At 48.6% G+C, this 23,587-nt stretch overlaps 1 protein-coding gene across 1 annotated transcript; it reads right to left on the reverse strand.

The window, feature by feature from the left end:
- Positions 1-173: 173 nt before the first annotated feature.
- LOC121571126 lies at positions 174-15,140 on the reverse strand. Its single transcript, XM_041882432.2, has 2 exons — positions 14,851-15,140; positions 174-9,122 (listed from the first exon to the last, which is right to left on the reverse strand). The coding sequence occupies exon 2, from the start codon at positions 8,650-8,652 to the stop codon at positions 3,382-3,384; it is 5,271 nt and encodes a 1,756-aa protein (XP_041738366.1). The 5' UTR covers positions 8,653-9,122; positions 14,851-15,140; the 3' UTR covers positions 174-3,381.
- Positions 15,141-23,587: the final 8,447 nt, after the last annotated feature.

Below are 23,587 nucleotides of genomic sequence, written 5' to 3' on the forward strand. Positions count from 1 at the left end.
GCTATTGTTATGTAATGTACTTTGAATTTGCTTCAACAAACACAGTACCAACCACCACTTCACCTTGTGGAGAACAAAGAATGTTGAGGAACACGTTATACAATTATTAAAATAATAGGGCATATTGGTTTTTATCTCAGAGCAGATGTTCAAATCAGACATGAGACTTTCTTTCTGTTGGGTCATCAGGTTAATACTTTATTTGTTTGATTGTAGCGAGGAGAAAAAGGGGGAGAGGGGAGAAAGTGGGGAAAGAGGAGAAGAACCATGGAAGAAAACAAAAACAAGGGACTTTGGGAGAGCTGTGGCTACAAGCCTTTGTATCAAATCCAGAGACAACGTTATCAGGCAACATTAAAACATTTTATATATCTGAAGAAGAAAGAAAAACGATAACGTATTTGTGGACTCTAAAAACTATGGCACAGTATTTACCTAAACATACACAATACCAAACAGTTTAGCCACACCCCTAGAACTATGACCAGCTTCATAACACACTAAACCACATGATTTTTCTTCAAGTTATTTGCCATTTTGATCAATTCAGCCATATACCATTTACATTTCTTATGCCATAAAAAGGCACCTTGTCTGAAATCTGGAAGATCCTCACCATTTCAATACAGCTACGTTTAAATATATCAAAGTGGAGGCACAATTCATTTGAACTTACTAAACATACCGTAAATGTGTATATCATCACCAGAATTCACTCTTTATGTCTATTTGCAGGCGTTTGGTCAATGATTGATTGCCATGATGGCAAAACTATGGCATAAGAAATGTTTTTTTACAAAACACAAATATGTCCATCTAGTGAAATGGCCTCAGATAGGTATAGTATGGAGAGTCTTTACAGCTGGGTAGGGAGCGGGGCTCTGGAACAAAACCACTGAAAAAGGCAACAAAAAAATACAGGAGGTCCCTATACCCCGAGGGATATGCTGCATAGAAGCAGATTTGTTTTGGTTTTCCTTTTTTCACAGACACGCACACATACAGACACACACACATACAGACATACACACACACACAGAGACGCACACACAGAGACGCACAAAACACGGCTTGTAACCACACCCATGTGGAGGCCACAAGCCGCTGTGGTTGGTCACGCTGTGTTTTCGTCCTCCTGCCCGAAACTAACAGCGCAGCGGTGTCATCACGCACACATACATATTACACACTTCAAAGAGGCGGTGTAAAGTGTGTGTGTGTTTGGGGAGGAAGGGGGATAATTGGACAGCTCCCATACTGATTCTGAGAAATAAACGTGGCAGCTGCTCTTTTTGAAGGGGTTATACTCCGGAACAAATACCACCAAGACAAAACAGAGCTTGAGAACTGAGAACAGGATGAGGAAGAAAAAAGAAACAAAGTTATGGGGAAGAAAAAGTGAGAGATTTTGGATACCTAGGAGGATATAAACTGTTAGGAAGCGAGTGTTGCTCATGCTTTTGTGGATACAGTTCCTAGGGATGTACAGTAAATATGCATACCAGACTTCATAACGGCTCTTTACACATGTTATTTTTCAAGTCAGAAAAACTTAAATCCATCTACCTTTAATGCATTTTGTACTTCAATAACCTCTTGACTAAAATTACATTCATATTTATAAGTGTACTCAAACCCCCTTTTGCTGAATCCACTTCTGTCTAGCTAGCTAAAGGGGGTAGAAAAAGTTAAACAAAACAAACGACGTAGTGTAACACATAAATCACACAGAGAAAGACTCAGAACAGAAAAAGTCCCACAGGATTTTGGGAAACTCAGAGCGGCACAATGGATGCTGCTAAGCCCGGCCCTTCAACACCAGCTCTGTGGGAGACAATTACGTCACCCCTCGCTTCTCTACCCCAGAGCGCAGAAGGAGGGAGGAGAGGAGCCATTGGAACACAAAAAGCTGTTTGAGACAAGCAGACCTCAGTGTGGCGTGATCTTCCTGCGTCTTCCGACTCGATTCTCGTTGTCCTTTTCTATTTATTTTCAGTGATAAGGGGGAGGGGTTGTTTTGATTTTACATCAAGAAGCTCTGTTGAGGGTACTGACCTAGGTGCGCCCTGGCCTCTGTGTTTCTCTTTTAATCGCTCTCTCTCTTAGGATATCACAGGAATTGCCCTGCCCTGATTCCACCTCTATGTATTCCCTTGTACACTCCCCCTCTCTTCAACACGGCCTAGTAAATGGAGTGGGTCTTTGGTGGACACCAGGGGGCATCAGGGGGAGCAAAAAGGCCACAAGAATAAAAAGGTTGACTGATTCTTGTTTGATTATTTTCAATCCTTGGAAGAAATGAGATGAGTACAAGGAGAACTGGAAGTGTATGGGCTACACTAGCCTATGATTGTCACCCAGTGGCCAGCTACAGTACATGTACATATCAGCAAGGGTCAAGTCTCCCCCCCTTTTCTAGGAATGTTTTCCAGCTGTTATGCACAAGGTAAAAACTAATAAGAACCTCTAAGCAGACCCGGACTGAAAGTCATCTGGCCACTATCGTCTTAGGTTAGTGGAGGCAACATAAGCTCACAAGATCGGTAATTGACGCAAATACAGAATCTACTCCAGCCAAACGGTTAGCTAGAGTTGCTACTTTGTGAACTGGAATAGAGGAATTCCTTCTAATGCTTCTATGCACTGACCTATAATGCCTAGTCCATCTAGTGTTAGAATGCTGCTAACACCTCAGAGCCCCATGGAATGATCAGCACTGAGATGGCAGACTGCAGCCACACAGCCACTCACACAAATCCACACACACACGCCAAACAAACAGAAGCCCACCTCAGCGTGCACAAACATTTCTACATACTGTGCATGTACATGCTCACATAAACTAAAGCAATCTCACACCACACACTCACTCACACAGTGTCATTTAACGCTCTGACTCCCACTGTGTTGAATGATGTCCTTTTTGCCTTCCGTCCCTAAAACACAAGCCTCTCCTTTATTTATGATCATTATTATGTGGTCAACAGAAAGGGAAGTAGACCGAAAACAAATTTTCCGCAAAACACACCCTGTTAGCTGTTGTTATTCTTATATTATAGATATTGTCATAAGTTGGAGAGGACAATTAATCTCTAGAACTATTACTACAGAAAGACATGAGAACAGAAACCAGAGGTGAATGGGGACAGCCAGAGGAAAGGGGGATCTGTCATTTCGTTTCTCCTCCCCTTTCCTTCACTCCCCCTCTTCCCATCATCCCTTCTCCTGATTCAACGCTTAGGCTCTGATCGCAACTTTACAAAAGAGAGGCAGGGGACTGTGCAAGTGTACTCAGAACAAAGGAGCCGATGCCACCCTTCCTTCTCCAGACTGGTCGTCCGCTTTGAAATATTCCTCAGATGTTGTTTCTTTATACACCTTCTACAACTTTCCGTTGCTGTTGTCCCGCTGTTTCTTGCTGCTGCCGCCGCTGCTGTTGTAGAGGCTGGGGTTGCCCACTAGGTGGTGTGGTGCCATGCCAGCGTAGGGACCAGCTGCAGCAGCGTAGTTGAAGAGGGCGGGAAGGAAGGGCAGCGGCTCCACCTTGTCCCCCCCGGGGGCCATCATGTTTAGAGCCATGGGCAAGGTGGCCAGGTTGTAGGGGTAGGCCAGCAGCTGCGGCCCGTAGAGCAGGTGGTAGGGGTCGGGGTAGAACGGCAGTTTGGCAAGATCCCCGGTAGGCACCATCTTCCCCAGCGGCCCGAAGGCAAGAGGCCCCGTCGGGTAGGACATGAGCAGGTTGTCCTCCTGCTTCTTGCCAGAGCGGTAGCCGCCCTGGACGATGAGGGGCAGGGGGTAGTCCTGCATAGGGTATCCCCTGGTGGTGACCTCCCCTCTATGAGGGTCTCTGGATGGCGCTGGGGAGTGGTCCAGGGCCTCTTCCTCAGATGGCGGGGGGGCCCGGGGGAGCAGCAGGGCATGGGCCGAGGGGCGGTCGCTGCAACTAACCGACCCAGTGGGCAACTGAAACCTCTCAAGGCCCTGTGTGCCATGCAGGGACTGGGCAGCCTGTCGGTTGGCCTGCATCAGCAGGTCCATGGCAGTGGGGGAGCGGCGAGGGGACTTGGAGGGCCGCCTCTGCAAGGGTGGGCTGTTAATAGTAGTTTGAATGGGTGTGTGTATCGGGGACGGTGCGGGACTAATTGGCTCCTCTTTGGGTACCAGGAGGGTCCCCTCCATGTCTCTGGTCTGCTCGTGTAGTGATGCTCCCCTAGACTGCTGAGCCCTCTCCATCACCCTTTCTCTCTGCCTCTCCCTTCCCAGCTCTCTGTCCATCTCCCTCTCCCTCTGCTTCCTCCTTCCCAGCTCTCTGTCCATATCCCTTTCCCTCTGCCTCCCCCTTTCCAACTCTCTCTCCATATCCTGTTCCCTTTCCAGCTCTCTCTTCATCTCCCTCTCCCATTCTCTCTGCCTTTCCCTCTCCACCTCCCTCTCCCTGGCTAGAATCGAGGACATGGTCAGGTCTTGTGCTTGGTTGGGACTGGGGCTCCTGGACAAGGGCGGGACCCTGAGATCTTGGGCCACTGGTGAGTCCTTAAAACCAGCATGATGGAGGAGGCCCATCCCACATCCCTGCCTCAGTCCTTTTCCAACAATATCCCTCTCCTGTTTCACGCCACAGACCCCTTGGAGGGGCACTGTTGTCATGGCAACGGACGGAGGAGCAGCAGTATGGCTGATTCTCATCTGCAAGGTCGGGGGCATATTTGGAGAAGCGGTGGGTGTTCCTGTGACAGGTGCAGGGCTGGTCCTCCTGTGGTCCTGCCCCTCCAGACTCCTCTTCCTGGGGGTCCGGTAGTCCAAACATTCAGCTCCGCTGCTCATGACCAGCACGCCCTGGAGGGCCGAGGAGCAACAGAAGGAGGGAGATGGTGTGGGCCGGTCGGCTGTGGGGATAGCGGCCATGGGGATCTCTGGAGGGGGCTGAATAATCTGTGGACTGGGCTCTCTGTCAGGAATGGGAGTTGTGAGTTCATTAAGTTCTTTGTGTTCAGGGTCGCTGCACAGTGTTGGAGTTTGGTGCTTTGCTTTCACTTCGCTAGGCTGGCTCGCGCACTGCAGCGGCTCTATGCCCTCGCTACTATGCTGTGGCTCTGGGATAGGGTAGCTGATAACTGGGACAGACTGAACACCGGGAACATGGTCACTCATGGTATCTACGTCTTTGCTAACAGTGCTAACTGTTGTCTCTGCTGCTGCTTTTGGCTCTGTCTGCGTCTCCTCCCTTTCTCTTTCCGGGGAGCTGCTTAACTCGTGGCGCCTAACGTGGCGGTTTAGCGCTGAGGATGTCTTGCACACCTTATGGCACTGCGGACAGGTGTGTCTCGCCAACGACCTCCTGCTTAGGCGACTTGGACTTCCCTTCCCTAGTATAAGCCTCTCTCTTGCCCTGTCTACCTCTGTTAACTCAATCTCCGTCTCCATGCCCTCATCTCGTGACTGAGACCCTGCTCGGGATGGCACAGAAGAGGGGTCGGGGGCTTTGGGGTGTTGGGCTCTCTGGTGGTCCTCTAGCTGGTCTCTGGAAGGGAAGGGGGCCCTACAGAGGAGGCACACAAACTCTAGCAAGTGGCAAAGCTCGTGTTTATCCCGCTTCCTGGAACTGGAGAACCAGCGGCCGCATGTATCGCACTCCGACGCACTCCCATCGGACCAGGGCCGGCGTTTTGTGTCCATAGGGGAGACTGAGGTAGACAATGGGGGCTGGGGAGAGACCAGGGGAGGATCAGTGGGCTTAAGGTGGGCTTCCCCGATTTCTTCCTCCCCCTCTTTGTCCTTCTCTTTTGAAGGTATAGAGGAAGTACTGAGGGATTCAGGTACCTCTCCCTCCTCCATGTGATCTTTCACCTCCCCCTCACCCTGCTCCACCTCATCCATCTTTCCATCCTCTTCCTCTTGGTCCTCCGCCTCCTTGTTCACATGGTCCATGAGTCTCTCTGCCCTCCTCATCAGCCGGAGGGAGCGTTTGTAGCGGAGTTTGCGTTGCCAGTTCTTTGCTTTGTGGGCATGAGGGGCCTTCCTCTTGGGCTTGTATGAGTAGTAGGGCCTCCAGAGGTTGTCCTCATCGTCCTCACTCTCCCACTGCTTGCGCACCTCCTGGCGGAAGTAGTACTCTCTGACCTTGCCCGGGGCTTTGGGGCTTTTCTTCCGGCTGTCCCCCTCTCCATTTTCTCTCTCCCCATCTCCTCCTCTCTCCCCCTCAGCTTCGATGCTAGAGCTGCGATGGGAGCGGTGTTTGTGGTGATGATGGTGGTGGTGGGAGTGGCGAGGTTCCTTGGCGTCCTGTGGGGAGGATTCCGTCCTTTTGGTTCTGGAAGGAGCGGGGCTCCTGTCCCTCTTGAGGTCAGTTTCGGAGATGCTGCGTTTGACCATGGCCTCCTCGCCTATCCGCACCGTGATCTGGCACAGCGGCCCAGCCCCTTTGCCCTCTGTCCCTGTGGACGACTGTTTGGCTGAGGAGCTGTCACTCTTGCTGTGCCCCTTGCGGGACTTATGATGGGACCTACCTGTTTCTGATCTCCTCTCCGACTCCTCTGTGGCGCCTGAACTGTCCACTAATTTAGCTCTCTTCCTATGGCTCTCCGTACTTTCCCTGTGAATTTTAACAGGCTTTGCACTGACCTTGGGGAGTGTCTGGCTGTTGCTAGCTTCAGGGGAGGGGCTGCTCAGGGGGCTTTTCCCGGCCCCAGAGGTGACCTGGTTGCTATGGACAATGACGGATGACGCCGCTGTGCCGTGCACTATGACGGAAGGCTTTGAGTGGCCGTATGTAATGACAGAGGACAAACCCAACTCTGGGCTACCGCTGACCTTGGGAGTTTTGACTTTGTTACGAACGGATGCCTTGGAGCTGCTGCCACAGCTACCTACATGCTCTGACTCTGCCTCTCTGTCAGCTACTCTCCCTAAGGCCATGCCTGTTAGAGAGTGGTGCAGTGTGGGGATCTCTCCCTGCTCAAGGCCCACTGTGAGGGGGAAGCCGGCAGGGATCTCGTCAGGGTCAGGCTTCACACCCTTGGGTAGAGAGCAACTGATGAGGCTGTGAAGGCCACTGGGGTCCAGGGAGTCAGGCAGGCTGCAGTCCAGGGGCTGAGGCAGGGGGACGGCAGAGAGGTCAGACGGGGGCAGCAGCAGGCCGTTGGCCAGGGAGTCGCTGTAGGTCTTGTAGGGCCTCTTCTGGGAACGCATGGGGAGCAGGCGGTAGAACTTGAGGGCGTTGACCTTCTGCTTGTAACCACCATTGGCTGTCTTTTCGCTGGAAATGAGGTCCGGGCTGATGCCATGGAAAGCCTTCTGGTGGGTCTTCAGGTTGTAGTAGGTGGCGAAGGCCTCCCAGCAGAAGATGCATTGGTAGCGGCGCTCGCCCGTGTGCCACACCTCATGCTTGGTGCGGTACTCAGCCAGGGCGAACACCTTGTCGCAGAAGTGGCAGGGGTACTTGCGGCGCCATGAGTGCACGTTGGAGTGACGCTTGAGGCTGGACAGGGTCATGTAGGAGCGCTCGCACACCGAGCAGAAGTAGATGACGTGGCCGTCCACCACCTTGACGAAGTGGTCCTCGTCCCCCACCAGCTCTGACACGTCGCCTTCGTGCCGAACCAGGAGACCTCGCCCTTTTTTCCCTTTGCCAGGCTTCATATCCTCCTCACTTGCCCCCAGAATCTGTCCTCCCTCCACCCTAACCTCCCCCTCCTCCAGGGGCTCCTCTTTCGGAAGGATGGGGAGAAGGGGGATGTTAGATGGGAGGGCCGGGCTCAGAAAGTGCGTGCAGGAGGCCTCGTGGGACTGTAGTCTTTTGTTATGGATGAAGGCTTTGCCACAGTGCTGACAGCTGAGGGCCCGGCCGCCACGGTGCAGCCGCATGTGGGCCGTGAGAGACGAGGCGGAGCTGAAGAGGCGGTGGCACACCCCACATATCAGCTCCGGCTTGGGGCCATCTGGGAGGGTGGAGGAGGAGTGAGGAGGAAGAGTGAAAGAGGAGGAGGGGTGAGGAAGAGGAGGTGGAGAAAGGTGGAGGGTGGGCGGGTGTAGGTTTGTTCCAACTTGGGGGCTGCCCACCCTCCCTCCTTTTTTTCCTGTTTTCTCCTTTCTTTCTGTGCCCCGCCCCCCCTGGCCCCGATAAGCCACAGTGCTCAGGTTGAACAGGATCTGTGCAGTCTTTGAGGGTGAGGCCGTGCCATTGGTCAGTCTGTGACCCTCCCCTGGGTAACACCCTATAGGCCCATTGGAGGACCTGGGGGGGAACCTGTGGAACTGGGAGTCCAGACCTGCTTTGAAAAGAGGCGGGGGAGATTTGATGTCCTTTTCGGTAAGATCCATGGGAGAGGAAGGGGAAGAGGAGGCGGAGGAAGAGGACGGGGAGCTGTCCCGCTGGGGGGGCTTAAAGGGCGGCCGTTTGTCCGTGGTGGTGGCATCCAGTTTCCACGCTGACCCCTCGTTGGACCCCTTGGTGGCTGAGGAGGGGTGTCGGCGGCAGGGGTAGGATGTGGCTGAGGAGGAGCGGTGGTTGTGAACGGTGAGGGCAGCGGGCAGGGCAGCGCTGAGGGGGAAGCTGAGGGTGATCTTAGCGTTCTCGGGGCCGTCTGCCTCGTCATTCATCAGCCCCTCCATCATGGCCTCCCCTCCTCGGCCCTGCCTGCTTTTACCCTTCATCTGCCCTGGTTCCTCCTCCTCTTCTTCCTCAACCAGGTGGGTCAAGATGGGCACCCCGAGGCTGAGGCCCGCCTCCGACAGACGCCTGGTCCCCTTGGAGCCCTAGCGGGCGACGCGGGAGGAGTAGATGAAGTCGAGCAGGTTGGATAGCACACTGGACAGGAGGTTAGGCAGCTCCAGGTCCAGCTCAGCCCCCTGGATGAGCCCGGAAGAGGGGGTAGATGGCGGATGGCGGATGGCGTCAGTCTAATACAGGAGTCGTAGGCAGTAGGGAAGACGTCGACAGCAGCAGCTGGCGGAAGTACTGGCTGCAGGCAGCGAACTTGGCGTTGCTGGTGGCGATGAGGTTGACGTCACAGAAGAGGGCAGGCCCGGCGGGCAGGCGCTGCTTGTTCAGGCGCGGCAGGAAGAGGCCTGCGTGGAGGGGGTCCGACACCTCCAGCCAGGACACCATGACCGGCCCCCAAAACCTGAGAAACGACAAGAAGAGATGAGTGTTACAGCTTGAATGGATCCTTGCATGCGTGTTTTGTAAGTCGCTGTGGATAAGTGCTAAATTTGAATGTATAATACCAGAAAAACTAGACCCTTTCCTATCCAAAAAAGAATCCTTCATGATGCTAAGGAAATTATGCTAAGGAAATGATGCTAAGAAAATGTTTAAAGATGCTTCAGAGCGCAACAAACGTCAACTGATGTTAAAATCCAAAAAGGAATGGCGAGAGGAGGGAAAGAGAGCAAGAGGAAGGAATATGTGGCAGTGCTGGTTTAGATTTCAGCACGCAGAGACTGGAAAGAAATTCCAGCGATCCATCTAGGCTGTGTCACAACATTCATGTCGCCTAATTGGAAGGCGTTCAGATTTAATCAAGATTTAATCAAGATTCCCCCAGAATAGAGTGTTGACTTGCATCCCATAGCCCTGTGGACTTAAAACAAATAGGTCCCGTTTAAACAGACATGGTGGGGGAAAAGGGGGGTGATTCTCATCACAGCCTGCTGCCCCATTCCTGGTAGTGGTCAGAATCTGCCGGCCATGAATCTAACCATTATTTGTGAAGGGAGGGAGGCAGAGAGGGAGGGAAGGAAAGTGGAAGCCAGGGAGGGAGGCAGGGAGGCAGGGTAGGGGAGGATTGTGGAGGAGGGGTGTTTTTCCGCCCGCTGCATCCGGTTCTGTCGCAGCTAAGCTCGAGAGGATGAGCGAAGATCGACGGGGCGCTTCCCATTTCCATTCTAATTCGAGCAGCGATTGCGGCAGATCCACTCGCCTGCTATCTATTCATACACGCAAGCTCGCAGATTCGCCTGCAATAGGCAATTTTATTGTAATTACTTATTTAGCACAGGCCGTTCTGTGGGGTCTGCAGATAGGGGGAGATGGATGTTGAAGCCTTAATGATGCGACAAAAAGAAAAATCCACAGTCATGCTTTTCTGCTTGTGTTGTCGAGCAGCAAGGCCTCTGTAAAATTCCACAGGCAGCCCTGAACAGGCAGAAACTAGGTCAGCACTGTTATTGCAGAGGGAAGAGAGAGAGAGAGAGAGAGAGAGAGAGAGAGAGAGAGAGAGAGAGGGAGAGGGAGAGGGAGAGGGAGAGGGAGAGGGAGAGGGAGAGGGAGAGGGAGAGAGAGCGAGAGAGAGGGCCAGGCTGGAAACAGGAACACAGGCTGACAGAAAGGCAGACAGAGCACAGGCAGACAGACACAAACACACCCCCATGGGCATAAATGCATGCAGTCATATATACAGGCACTGGCAAGCACCCACGGCCACAAAAACAAACTACTGATGTCATGGATGGCCTTGCTTGTAAAACTATATGCAAAACAACGGGGTGAAGCAGGGGAGCAGAGCGTCTGTATAGGTGGAATGAACTGAATTACAGAACAGAATAAGAGGAGCTTTGAAGAAAGTGGACATAAAGAGGGAAAGGGACATGCCACCTACACAGTGAAATAGGGTAAAATGATACACAACGAAACACACAGTCCTCTGTAGCTCTATTGGTAGAGCATGGCGCTTGTAACGCCAGGGTAGTGGGTTCGATCCCCGGGACCACCCATACGTAAAAATGTATGCACACATGACTGTAAGTCGCTTTGGATAAAAGCGTCTGCTAAATGGCATATTTATTATTATTACAGTAAAGTCGCACAACTACACCGCTAGACCCAATTGCTCTTTATTTACCCAGATATACAGGCAAACACAGTGACTATGCAGATTATCAGGAAGTGTGTACATAGTTAAAGGGATACATTGGGATTTTGGCAACCTACCTCTATAGCCCTATTCGCACGGGACTAGTATTACTATAGAACGTCGGTTATGTAATTATTACCCCAGCATGTCAGTTTTTCCAGTGGACGATTCGGACGGGATTAGTTTGACCAAACTGCCCCTGTAATTCTTTTTTTTTCTCATTCAAAATGGACCATTATGACGGAAGCCTGGAGGCTCTTCTAGGCGTGAAGATATTTCAAACGTCTAGGGATAACCTAATATTGGCCTAATGACCTTCAGTTCAGAGAAAGTCAAAATAATAATGCATATCAATAAGAACCATGAACTGTAAGCTATGCAGACATTTAATTACCTGACGTATTTGGCAATTTATCAATTAATTGGCACAATATCGTCCACTTCATCTTTTAAAAAGAGAAGTATTGCACTAGGAAAGTTGATACGTAACAAAACAGTTAATTCATCTGTATGCTACGTGCATAGCACTTTGTTTTAAGCATCAATTTGTTACCATGTTCTTATCCAAACTGGGTGCAGCACCTGTTAAACTCTGTAATGTCCCTCAAAACACAGGGATGACGATTCGCAGGGGATAAGTATTATCAGAGGACCTGGGAGTTTGCCGAAAAACAGTAGGTTTTTAGGGCTGGAATAATAAATTAATGCCAAGTGATTTGTGCTTGTGCACATGTTTACATTAGCTGAGCTCCCCCAGTAAAACTTATCCCGTCCAAATAGGGCTTAACGTCCTTCATAATGGACACAGAGACATCAAAATGGTATCCACAAGTTCACCTGACTCTGGGGAAGTAGATAAAGGGCCTCATTGCCAAAATAGCCAAGTATCCCTTTAAAGTAGATGTGTCTTCTTGAGAATTACGTGGATGTTTACTGTGATATTAGTCCCCTGTGGCTCAGTTGGTAGAGCATTGTGCTTGCAAAACCAGGGTTGTGGGTTCGATTCCCATGGAGGACAAGTACAAAAAATGTATGCACTCACTACTGCAAGTTGCTCCGGATGAGAGTGTCTGCTAAATGACAAAAAAATGTAATTTAGACGCCAGTTACTCGTAGGCGGACACAACGTGAGACAGCGTGAGGGCAAAAAAATTTCACGATTTCATCTGGTGTTTGCGCTGCAAACAGGAAAATGCATCTGCCGCCCCCTCTCTCTCTTCATCTTGCTGTGACGCACACAACTGCCTCTCCACAAACAGGCCCTGAACAACGGACTGGCCAAGCGTGACGGTGCGGTGGGGTGGGGGGTGGGGGGGGCGGCTTTACACACACAATCACGCACCACTCACGCGCATGCACCCACACCCTCCCCCCTCACACACACGCAAGCAAGCGTCTGACCCTCAGAGTGCCAAGGACCCAGCCTCGCCCCCTCAAAATAAAGTGCCCTTCTGAAGCACAGTGTTCTGCACAAACAAACATGTCCACTGAAGGATTGTACATCTATTTGCACCCACGGTGCTGAAAAAAACAAAAACACTAAAAAACAGAACAGCAAGTGCAGGTACGGTTTGTGTGACACAAATGACTCACTAAGCTACGTAGAAGAAAACTAGGCAGAATCACAATGTCAGCAAGAGGAAATTTGTGAGAGAAGAAAAACATTAATGCTACACTCGGGTCACAGTGACCATGCTACTATTAAAAGTACCTCAAGTCCTAATCAGTTAGTATGCAATGGCTCTGATCTCCTTTATATGTACAGCCCAGCCATAGACTAGTTACTGCAAGAGACTGGTGGGTGGGTTTCAGCCAGCACTCGAGGGGGAAATGTGGGGGGCCGGATTGGAGTGTGTGGGGGGGAGGGGGGTTTACCCGTTCCGCACTGTGAGCGAGTGGAGAGGGGTTGTGGAAATAGGAAGGTGTTGGTTGGGCTCTCCCCAGTGTGGAACGGCCAGCGAAGGGGGCACCAGTTGGGCCGTGAAAAGGGGGCTGTCGTTGGAGACAGAGAGAGGGAGAGACACTGAACTCTCCACAACCCCCCGGCCCAGAAAAAACGGAGGAGCCAGCCAGATGGGGCAGAGGGAGGAGGAGGAGAAGAGGAGGGGAGGAATGGAGGTTGGTATGGGTCGGGGAGTGGTTCAGAGGAGTGGTGGGTGGAGAGAGGAGGGGTGGGTAGTGTAACTTCAAACACATCTCTTCCTTGTCCATATTTCATGGTTTCCTTGTCTTTCAGATCCTGCTCAGCGTGTCAACATGGCCCTCTCCCCCCACCCCTCCCTCAGTGTGACCTATGGTATCGCTACAATTTGGCATGCCACTCCACGCACCAGCGAGCCTGCCCCATGTTAAAATGCCACACTCCATGGTCCGTTAGCTCTGAACACGGCACATAATTACCAGAATTCTGACCCCTGTAATAGAATCATGGGAGCATTAGGGAGGACGGGACGACCCAAAAAAGTACCTTGAGACGAGAGAGAGTGTCAACACTACACCACTGACCTTTTTGGGGTAATTTTCCCAAAACCATTTTCAGTTTTGCACACTGTCCTTCTGAAGATACAGTGCAGGTCTGTTAGGTGTGTGCAGCGTAAAACAATACAACTTTATTGTCCATAGTTACAGCGAACAACGGAATTTTGTCTTCTGCTCTCTTAATTTCTCCCGAGTGGCGCAGCGGTCTAAGGCACTGCATCTCAGTGCTTGAGGCGTCACTACAGACCCCCTGGTTCGATTCCAGGCTGTATCACAACCGGCCGTGATTGGGAGTCCCATAGGGCGGCGCACAATTGGCCCAGCATCGTCCGGGTTTGGCCGGTGTAGGCCGTCATTGTAAATAAGAATTTGTTCTTAACTGACTTGCCTAGTTAAATAAAGGTAAAATAAAAATAAAATAAAAAAATCTCAACTGTACAACTAGAGTGCATCACCCAGCAAAAGGCCAAATCCTGACTTTATAGACTTTATGCATAACTCAAACTTCTGGCCAAATCATACTTTTGCGTAAATCATTCATATCAGTGGAAATTGTACGCAAAACCAACATTGCCAGGGTTTTCAAGTCTTCCACTGGATGCCATTGACATAGTCTAGACAGTAAACAAACAACAAGTCAAACAGAAAACCCTTAGCTGGAAATTAATCTACTGCCACTGGCGCTAAGCAACGAGGCTCCCTATAACTCCTGACCTCTGACCCCTAAAGCCCTGTGGGTCATATTTCCCATACAGTGAAGGCAGAGGCTTGGTGGCCATGGTGACCAGGAATGTGGACATATTTGGCAGAGGGACTGGTAAGGAAGCAGGGTTGGTAAGGAAAACAACAATGGGGCTGTGACGTCAAAATGCCCTCCAAGGCTTAGCAAGAACCTCCTTCTGCTTCCAAAATAACAACCTGGCACTAGGAGGAGGATATTTTGATGACACACCAAAGAACAGACAGGAGAGACAAGAATAGCTTAACCTCGGCGCTAGATCCGCTATCAGGGACGTGTATGTGCTAGTTTCTCACCAACTCCTTGTGTCGTTTTGGGAGTTCAGTTGATGGAGAAAGATTGGCTGACCAGTCACAGTGAGAAAAGGTTTCCCTAAAATACAAAGCCCATGTCATGCCCACGTCTACCGCCTAGCTCTGACACACGCTAGCTAGACCCCCGATCTGGAGTGTTTCATGCAGATGCAGAAGACACAGAGATTTTTGAAGTTTCATCACAATCTCTGAACGAGTCATCGCTCCTGAAAAAGAACTGCGTGGTGCACCAGCGAGACCGGGGAGGATGAGGGAGACAAGGCCTCTTATCGGCCCCACACACACACACAGTACACACACAGTATACACACACAGTACACACACGTAGTACACAGACACCAACACTTACACACACTGACATACAAAACAACCAGGCGATGGCGCGACTGAGAAAAACAAGCAGACGAAAAATAAAGATATCAGCCTCCCTTTCACTGCTAGGCAAGCACACAACAAGACAACGTACCTCGGAAAACCTCCTGCTGCATCTTGCTGCGATGTGTTCTCCCTCCTCTCTCTCTTGCTCGCTCTATCCGCTCTCTCCCTCGGTCTGTGTGAGCGTGCGTCTGCGTGAGTGTGTGTGTGTGAGAGAGTGCAGGCAGGGAGAGACGACGCGCACACACAGGCAGCAGTGTGTAAAGACAGAGGGCAGGAGCGACTCTCACACTCTGTCTCACTCGGTCTCTCTCTCTCGCTCTCTTCCCCTCGCCTGCTCCACTCTCTCTCTCACTTCAGTTTTGCACATGATTCTCAGTATTTTAGCAAGTGAATTTCTTCACCCCGTTCTATTCTCCCCGCCCCAGCCCCCCCCCCGAATCCAATCCTCTTTTTATTTGGAAGTGTTGTTCTCCAACCACACGCACACTACTTTACATACACAAAGCCCGGCGAGATAGGGAGGGAGAGAGAGAGAGAGAGAGAAAGGCAGAGGACGCCATTTAAGCAGTTTGTTACGAGCACTGCCAGTCCCCAAAATGGCTGAAAACAAACAGGAGCGATGCCAACAACAACAAAAAAAACCTGGGCACTAGGATAGAGAGAGAAAGAAAGAGAGGGGGGAGAAAGAGAGAGAGACTACAGACAATAGTTGGATGGCCGATGGAAGTGAAGTTGTCGGAAAGAGGGGAGCAGAAATCAAAGAGAGAGAGAGAGAGAGAGTATGACAGGGACATGATGTCTCTGTTTTTATTTCCTCTGTTAAAAGGGTTCAAGTTTATGGGGATGAACGATGACGAAAAAGTCAGGTGTGTGTTTGAGGTTCACTGCGTGAGTGTGTGTGACCCTAAGGCCAACTCCACCCTGCTCTGCTGTACGATTGATTGGTTGACTGACAGTCAAAAGACATATGCGTGGCCTTGCCGTGTTTGTTTATTTCAAAATGATAACATCTTCCCTTGTCGTTGTCAGAACGTCTTCGAAACATTCACTAGAAACCAAACGGAAGAAAAGGAAGTGAGGAGGGGCTACCTCAACTCCGTTGCAAAACGTTTTGCTACGGTGTGCATTTGTGAATTCGTCCCTGGTTCGACAAAGTCACACAGAAATGCAACATGCAACAATTTCAACAATTCTACTGAGTTACAATTCACATAAGGAAATCAGTCAATTGAAATAAATTCATTAGGCCCTAATCTATGGATTTCACATGAATGGGCATAGGCGCAGCCATGGGTGGGCCTGGGAGGGCATAGGCCCACCCACTGGGGAGCCAGGCCCAGTCAATCAGAATGAGTATTTCCCCACAAAAGGGCTTTATTAGAGAAATAAATATTGCTCAGTTTCATCAGCTGTCCAGGAGGCTGGTCTCAGACGATCCCGCAGGTGAAGAAGCTGGATGTGGAGGTCCTGGGCTGGCGTGGTTACACGTGGTTTGCGGTTGTGAGGCCGGTTGGACATACTACCAAATTCTCTAAAACAACGTTGGAGGTGGCTTATGGTAGAGAAATTAACATTCAATTCTCTGGCAACAGCTCTGGTGGACATCCTTACAGTCAGCATGCCAATTGCACGCTCCCTCAAAACTTGAGACATCTGTGGCATTGTGTTGTGTGATAAAACTGCACATTTTAGAGTGGCCTTTTATTGTCTCCTGTGTAATGATCATGCTTTTTAATCAGCTTCTTGATATGCCACACCTTTCAGGTGAATGGATTATCTTGGCAAAGGAGAAATGCTCACTAATGGGGATGTAAACAAATTTGTGCGCAAAATTGGAGGGAAATAAACTTTTTGTGCGTATGGAACATTTCTGGGATCTTTTATTTCAGCTCATGAAACATGGGACCAACACTTTACATGTTGCGTTTATATTTTTGTTCAGTATACATTTGTAGTCTAGGGCTCTGGAGTTTGATAAATGGCATTGGCATTTGGATTGGAACTGGTGCTATGGTCAGACAACCAAGGCTCTTTGGCCATGCACACCAGCGGTGGGTTTGGCTTTGAAAAATAGAAACATATGCAGAAAAGTAACAAATACCAACAGTAAAATATGGTGATGGATCTTTGATGTTATGGGGCTATTTTACTTCCACTAGTCCTGTGGGCCCTTGTTAAGGTCAACGGCATCATGAACTCTACCAAGTACCAGGACAATTTAGCCAAAAACCTGGTTGCCTCTGCCAGGAGGCTGACACTTGGCTGCAAGTGGATCTTCCAGCAAGACAATAACCTCAAGCACTAATCAAAATCCACAAAGAAATGGTTAATTGACCACAAAATCAAGATTTTGCAATGGCCATCTCAGTCTCCGGACTTGAAGAGATCAGACAATGGATATCAAGGATCTGGAACGATTCTGTATGGAGGAATGGTCTAAGATCCCTCCCAACGAAAAATGCTCAGTGACGTTATCTTCGCAAGGGGAGGGTGCTTGAGTATTGAAAACAATTGTTTTGAGCGTACAATATAGCTCAGTATTTGTATTATGCATTTTATACAGCCTTTTTTGCTCATCTTTATCAAGGGTGCCAATAATTATGGACCTGACTGTGTACCAGCACACTTGTCTCCATGGGAACGGTGCTGGGATTGGGTGTTGCTGCTGTAACCTCTCCGGCTCTTCAAGGAACTTTGTTGCTTTTCTCTCCCCTCCAATACACTCTTTCATAATGGAGAGAGAGCGAGTCGGTGGGTGACGGAGTATGAGTGTGCTTGTGACAGGGAAAGTGTGTGTGTTTTTCACATAAAGTGGTGTGTGTGAGTTGGGGGGTGGGTAATTGCGGCTGTTGGTGGTAATTATAGTGAGGGGTGTGTGTGCACGCTCACGTTACCAGAGAGTGGCTGACCAGTTCCACACGTGTTTGCACTACCTTGTAGCAGCAGCAGCCAGCCACCAACTCTGTATTCAGAGGGAGTCCCGTCGTCCCTATTCATGGGCGTTTGCCCAAACATGATCATAGCTTTTCATGCTGTGCTACCAGGCGACACACACATCTGAATACACAAAGATGGAAGCGCCAAGGGAGCTATCTTGCTGGAAAATCCGAGCCATTATGGAGTGCTACTTTCGGTCAAAGAGTTTAGAAAGAGTTGAAATGTAAAACCATTCATTAATATCGTTTTAGAAACTCGTGTCCAACTTCACACAAAAGCAGTCATACGTGTAGTAAGAAAGTGTGTGTTGAACACAGTACAAGAACAAAGACCTTTTGGCCGTTTTGCTGTGCAATCTATAAACACAACATTAATATATTTTCTCTAAATTGATCATGGTTATTGTCGAGTTTGACAGAAAGAATGAAAAATAAGGACCTGAAAAGTATTACATATTTTCAACAGTGCAATTGATTTCAACAGTGAGCGGACCTCATACATTCAACAGCGCTTGACGGTTTATTCAATAGAATCCGGTCTCTACAGTATCTGTCATGAGTCCTGCTTGAAACCGCCAGTACTGTGGCTGATACTGGACAAGATACTGATACTGAGGCGACTACTACTACATTTAGATGAATTCAAGGCTGCTAGTCAAATACATGGCTGAAGCCTAGTGAAGGACAAGAACCAAAACTACCCCTAGAGATGACTAGTGGATAGTGATTTAGTTTAGTTAAATACGGAGGTGACTAGTGGATAGTGATTTAGTTTAGTTAAATACGGAGGTGACTAGTGGATAGTGATTTAGTTAAATACGGAGGTGACTAGTGGATAGTGATTTAGTTTAATACGGAGGTGACTAGTGGATAGTGATTTAGTTTAGTTTAATACGGAGGTGACTAGTGGATAGGGATTTAGTTTAATACGGAGGTGACTAGTGGATAGTGATTTAGTTTAATACGGAGGTGACTAGTGGATAGTGATTTAGTTTAATACGGAGGTGACTAGTGGATAGTGATTTAGTTTAATACGGAGGTGACTAGTGGATAGTGATTTAGTTTAATACGGAGGTGACTAGTGGATAGTGATTTAGTTTAGTTTAATACGGAGGTGACTAGTGGATAGTGATTTAGTTTAGTTTAATACGGAGGTGACTAGTGGATAGTGATTTAGTTTAGTTTAATACGGAGGTGACTAGTGGATAGTGATTTAGTTTAATACGGAGGTGACTAATGGATAGTGATTTCGTTTAATACGGAGGTGACTAGTGGATAGTGATTTAGTTTAATACGGAGGTGACTAGTGCATAGTGATTTAGTTTAATACGGAGGTGACTAGTGCATAGTGATTTAGTTTAATACGGAGGTGACTAGTGCATAGTGATTTAGTTTAATACGGAGGTGACTAGTGCATAGTGATTTCGTTTAATACGGAGGTGACTAGTGCATAGTGATTTAGTTTAATACGGAGGTGACTAGTGCATAGTGATTTCGTTTAATACGGAGGTGACTAGTGGATAGTGATTTAGTTTAATACGGAGCTGACTAGTGGATAGTGATTTAGTTTAATACAGAGCTGACTAGTGGATAGTGATTTAGTTTAATACGGAGCTGACTAGTGGATAGTGATTTAGTTTAATACGGAGGTGACTAGTGGATAGTGATTTAGTTTAATACGGAGGTGACTAGTGGATAGTGATTTAGTTTAATACGGAGGTGACTAGTGGATAGGGATTTAGTTTAATACGGAGGTGACTAGTGGATAGTGATTTAGTTTAATACGGAGCTGACTAGTGATTTAGTTTAATACGGAGCTGACTAGTGGATAGTGATTTAGTTTAATACAGAGGTGACTAGTGGATAGTGATTTAGTTTAATACGGAGGTGACTAGTGGATAGTGATTTAGTTTAATATGGAGCTGACTAATGGATAGTGATTTAGTTTAATATGGAGGTGACTAGTGGATAGTGATTTAGTTTAATACGGAGGTGACTAGTGGATAGTGATTTAGTTTAATATGGAGCTGACTAGTGGATAGTGATTTAATTGAATATACAACCGAGAGCAAACCTAAAACACATGTTTGCTTCGAGGGGAAAGGAAAGGGAACGCCTCTAAAAGAGAGTAGAAAAGATTGGTGGAAAATCATCTGGGAGGGCTGACTGATAGGGTTTGTGGTGGTGGTGGTGTTGGGGAGGAAGAGGAGGGAGAAGGGGGGGGGGGGGTATGGTTTTTCCACTGCCAAGGAAAGAACGGCTAAATCAAATTAATTCGCTTCTTCATCTCCAGGCAGCTACTCAGGCATGCTGTACTGGCAAAGAGAGGGAGAAGGAGAGATTGTACACAAGAGAGAGAGTGAGAGAGGAGAGAACTTGGTGGAGGGGTGAAGAGCCTGTTGTATATGTGCTCGGTTCAGGAGAGCTGGGAGGGTGGGGGTAGTGGTGAGGGAGGAGGGGGGGGGCATAATTATCTTATAAGCAGGAGAGGAGGGTTGATTTGCTGGTGTTCAGCGGCGAGTAGGAAGTAGCTGTACGTTGACTCTGTGGCGGGTGGGCCTTTAGTGCTGCAATCCGGGCGTATGATACTTCCTGTTCCTAAAACGGTGTCAACACCCCTGCTCTTCCACGTTCCACCATGCCTCTTTAAATAGCATGCACACCTCAATTTGAGACAGAGAAAATAGAATGGCTGTCAGGAACAGCGAACGAAAGAGCTAGAGGGAGCGTGTAAGGGAGGAACACGGAGGGCGAGGGGAGAGCGGGGAGTGACAAAATCAAATCATTCCCCAGTGAGAAAAAAAAAGGACAAACACTATGATAATACCGTTGACATCGGGAGAAAGGGAACAATAAAGGAAAAGCGAGAAAGAAAGAGGCAGATGGTCAGAGGCGGTGGCACCGTGCCAGAGAAAACACAACAGAGGCAGAGCAAAAAAGACAGAGAGAGAAAAAACAGTGGTTGAGCAAGGGGAGTCCGTGCAGCCAGCATGTGGTAGTCTCTGCAGCTCAGTATGGGAGGGGGAGGCAGAGAAGAGAGGGAGAGAATATGGGTGAAGGGAAGGGGTATGGGAGAGAGTGACAGAGGGAGGGGGACATAAGAGAAAGAGGGGGAGAAGAAGATCGAATAAAGGACAGGGGAGGCGGTGAGGGAAAGAGATGGAGAATTAGGGAGAGGGGAGGAGGTGCTGCAAAGCGAGGGAGAATTAAGGAGAGGGGAGGTGGTGCGGGAAAGTGAGGAAGAATTAGGGAGAGGGGAGGAGGTGAGGGAAAGAGGGAGAATTAGAGAGAGGGGAGGTGCGGGAAAGCCAGGGAGAATTAGGGAGAGGGGAGGAGGGAGAGGGGAGGAGGTGCGGGAAAGCCAGGGAGAATTAGGGAGAAGGGAGGTGGTGCGGGAAAGCCAGGGAGAATTAGGGAGAAGGGAGGTGGTGCGGGAAAGCCAGGGAGAATTAGGGAGAGGGGAGGAGGTGCGGTGTGAGCGAGGCAGCACAAAAAAAGGGCGAGGGAAAGGGCAGGGCGTGAAGGATAGACAGACCAAGAGAGGGAAGGAGAGATGGCCGGAGCCAGGGGCAGTCCTCTGGGGAGGATAGGAGGACTCAGCCATGCTGCTCGGGCCAGAGCGGAGCCCAGATTAACACTAAACCGATTGTGAAGGGAGGTGGGATCAAGTGCAATTAATTTAGTACCTCAGATAGTTCCGGAAAAGAAAGAGGGTCCAAAAGCATTCACACAACGGAAGATCACGTGTGTGAATCTCCTCTAAAAGCTCTCTGTGCCTCCTGTAAGAAGACAAAGTGTTCCCTCAGACTTGGATCCTTAAATATCGAAGCGTCTTAGATTACTAGCATGTATGCCAAAAAACTCAAGCGTCACTATAAAAAAAAAAGCCCACGTGAGACAGAAAGGTTGGATCTGATGGAGGGATGATGAGGGATGAATAAAAGAGAGCCACTTGGCAACATCATCAAAACAAACTGTAAAGGGGACAGGACATTCCCTGGGCTCCCTGTGAAGTTCTGGGATGCCTTTGAAGAGAACAGCTCGCTTGTTCCGCTGATATTTTTTAAACAAGCAAGAGCGTGCCTCTTACCCAACGTCATTATCTATTTTATTACGAAACAGCGGGCCAGTGTATATAAACTGAAACTTTGGGTATATATTTTTATGAAGTTGGATGCTAAACATTTATGCTTGACCACTTAGTCTGTTAGGTACTGATATTATCAGAATGGCCTGAATCCTAATTTATATTTATCTTTTGATCATGTGATTGCACACGGGCCGGAATTCAATCATTGCAGATACTCATTGTCCACAAGGCGCCTTCAGAAGTGATTTGCACAGCAGCGTGTCCTGAATGGAAGGAATTCACACTTGATTTAGAAACCGCAGTCCCATGTTGTGACCCGGTCAGGTGGCCTACTGACGGCAAACCTGCCCGAGAAGTCATCAGGCACATACAAAAGGTCTGACCATTTCTAAATCAAGTGCGAAAAACCAATATTTGAGTATTAAGTCAATGACCTGGTAGAACAACCTTTACCAATGGTGTATATACATAGTATGTCGTCTCATTTGTGTTTAGGAAAGATGCTTTATGCGTACCTTTAAAGTGTGGCAGACAAAGACAAGAATTCACACACACTGCAAACCAGGCCCAATAGTTAGTAATAGGGCTGCACTACAGGTGCATTTGTACCTGGGACATCGGTGGTAAAGGCAGGGAGAAAAGCCACAATCTATTTCCTCCGGCTCTTAGCCTACCTTCCGTCGCAGACAGACGTTTAAATAGGGGTTCAGAATCTCGGCGTCAAAATGGAGTCACTTCTATCTCCTCCCCTGCTGTTCCTGGCTCTCTCCCTATCTCTGGTTCTTCCTCCTTCCCTTACTCACCCAGCTCCGTCGTTTGCACACACACTGCCGGGCAAACACTGACAACTCCCTCTGGACAAGGGTATCTTTACGCACTTCAAGGAACATAACACAAAAACAAGTACGCTCATGTACGTCACCCATCCCACTGACAACACTAGTCTCAAATTTGAAGTGTTACATACACACCCACAAACGACAAACATGTAATCACCCATACTCACAGATCAGTCTTCACATGGTAGATTAGTCAACCTTTCTAGGAAAATAAATCACAATTTACAACTAAAAGTTACTGAGTGATGAGGTCCATCATCTGGGCCTATGTGGCTGAACAATAAAATATGAACTAAGATAGGCCTATATCATATGACAACCAAAGGCATTAGAATCAATCGACAACTTTAGGAACTCCATACAAGAGGGGTGGTGCTGATGAATCAACATTAACGTACAGTATATTGGACCAGGTTGCCTGTTTTGAATGTAGGCATTACATACATATACTAAACTGTTGGCATAAAGCTGTTATTATGGCTGTCACTTACCCATGTACCGGTGTCTTGTTGCCAGTAGAGGGGGCTGAGAGCAGGTACGGGACATTTCCCCATATTAACTGTTGTTGCGCAATTTCATTTCAAAGCATGCAGACCATAAGGGGGAGCCAAAAGGCTGAGAATGGATATTTTGTATAACAGTACAGTGGTAGCCTTTTACAGTGCCTTCAGAAAGTATTCACACCCCTTCACTTTTTTTCACAATTGGTTGTGTTACAGCCTGAATTTAAAATACATTACATTGACATTTGTCACTGGCCTACACACAATACCCCATAATGTCAAAGTGGAATTGTTTTTCTAAATTTGTACAAATTAATTAAAAATGAAGCTGAAATGTCTTGAGTCAATTAGGTATTCAACCCCTTTGTTATGGCAAGCCTAAATATGTTCAGGAGTAATAATGTGCTTAACAAGTCACATAAGTTGCATGGACTCACTCGGTGTGCAATAAGTGTTT

Source organism: Coregonus clupeaformis, chromosome 8 (assembly GCF_020615455.1).
Source record: "Coregonus clupeaformis isolate EN_2021a chromosome 8, ASM2061545v1, whole genome shotgun sequence".
In the NCBI taxonomy this organism is placed as follows: domain Eukaryota; kingdom Metazoa; phylum Chordata; class Actinopteri; order Salmoniformes; family Salmonidae; genus Coregonus; species Coregonus clupeaformis.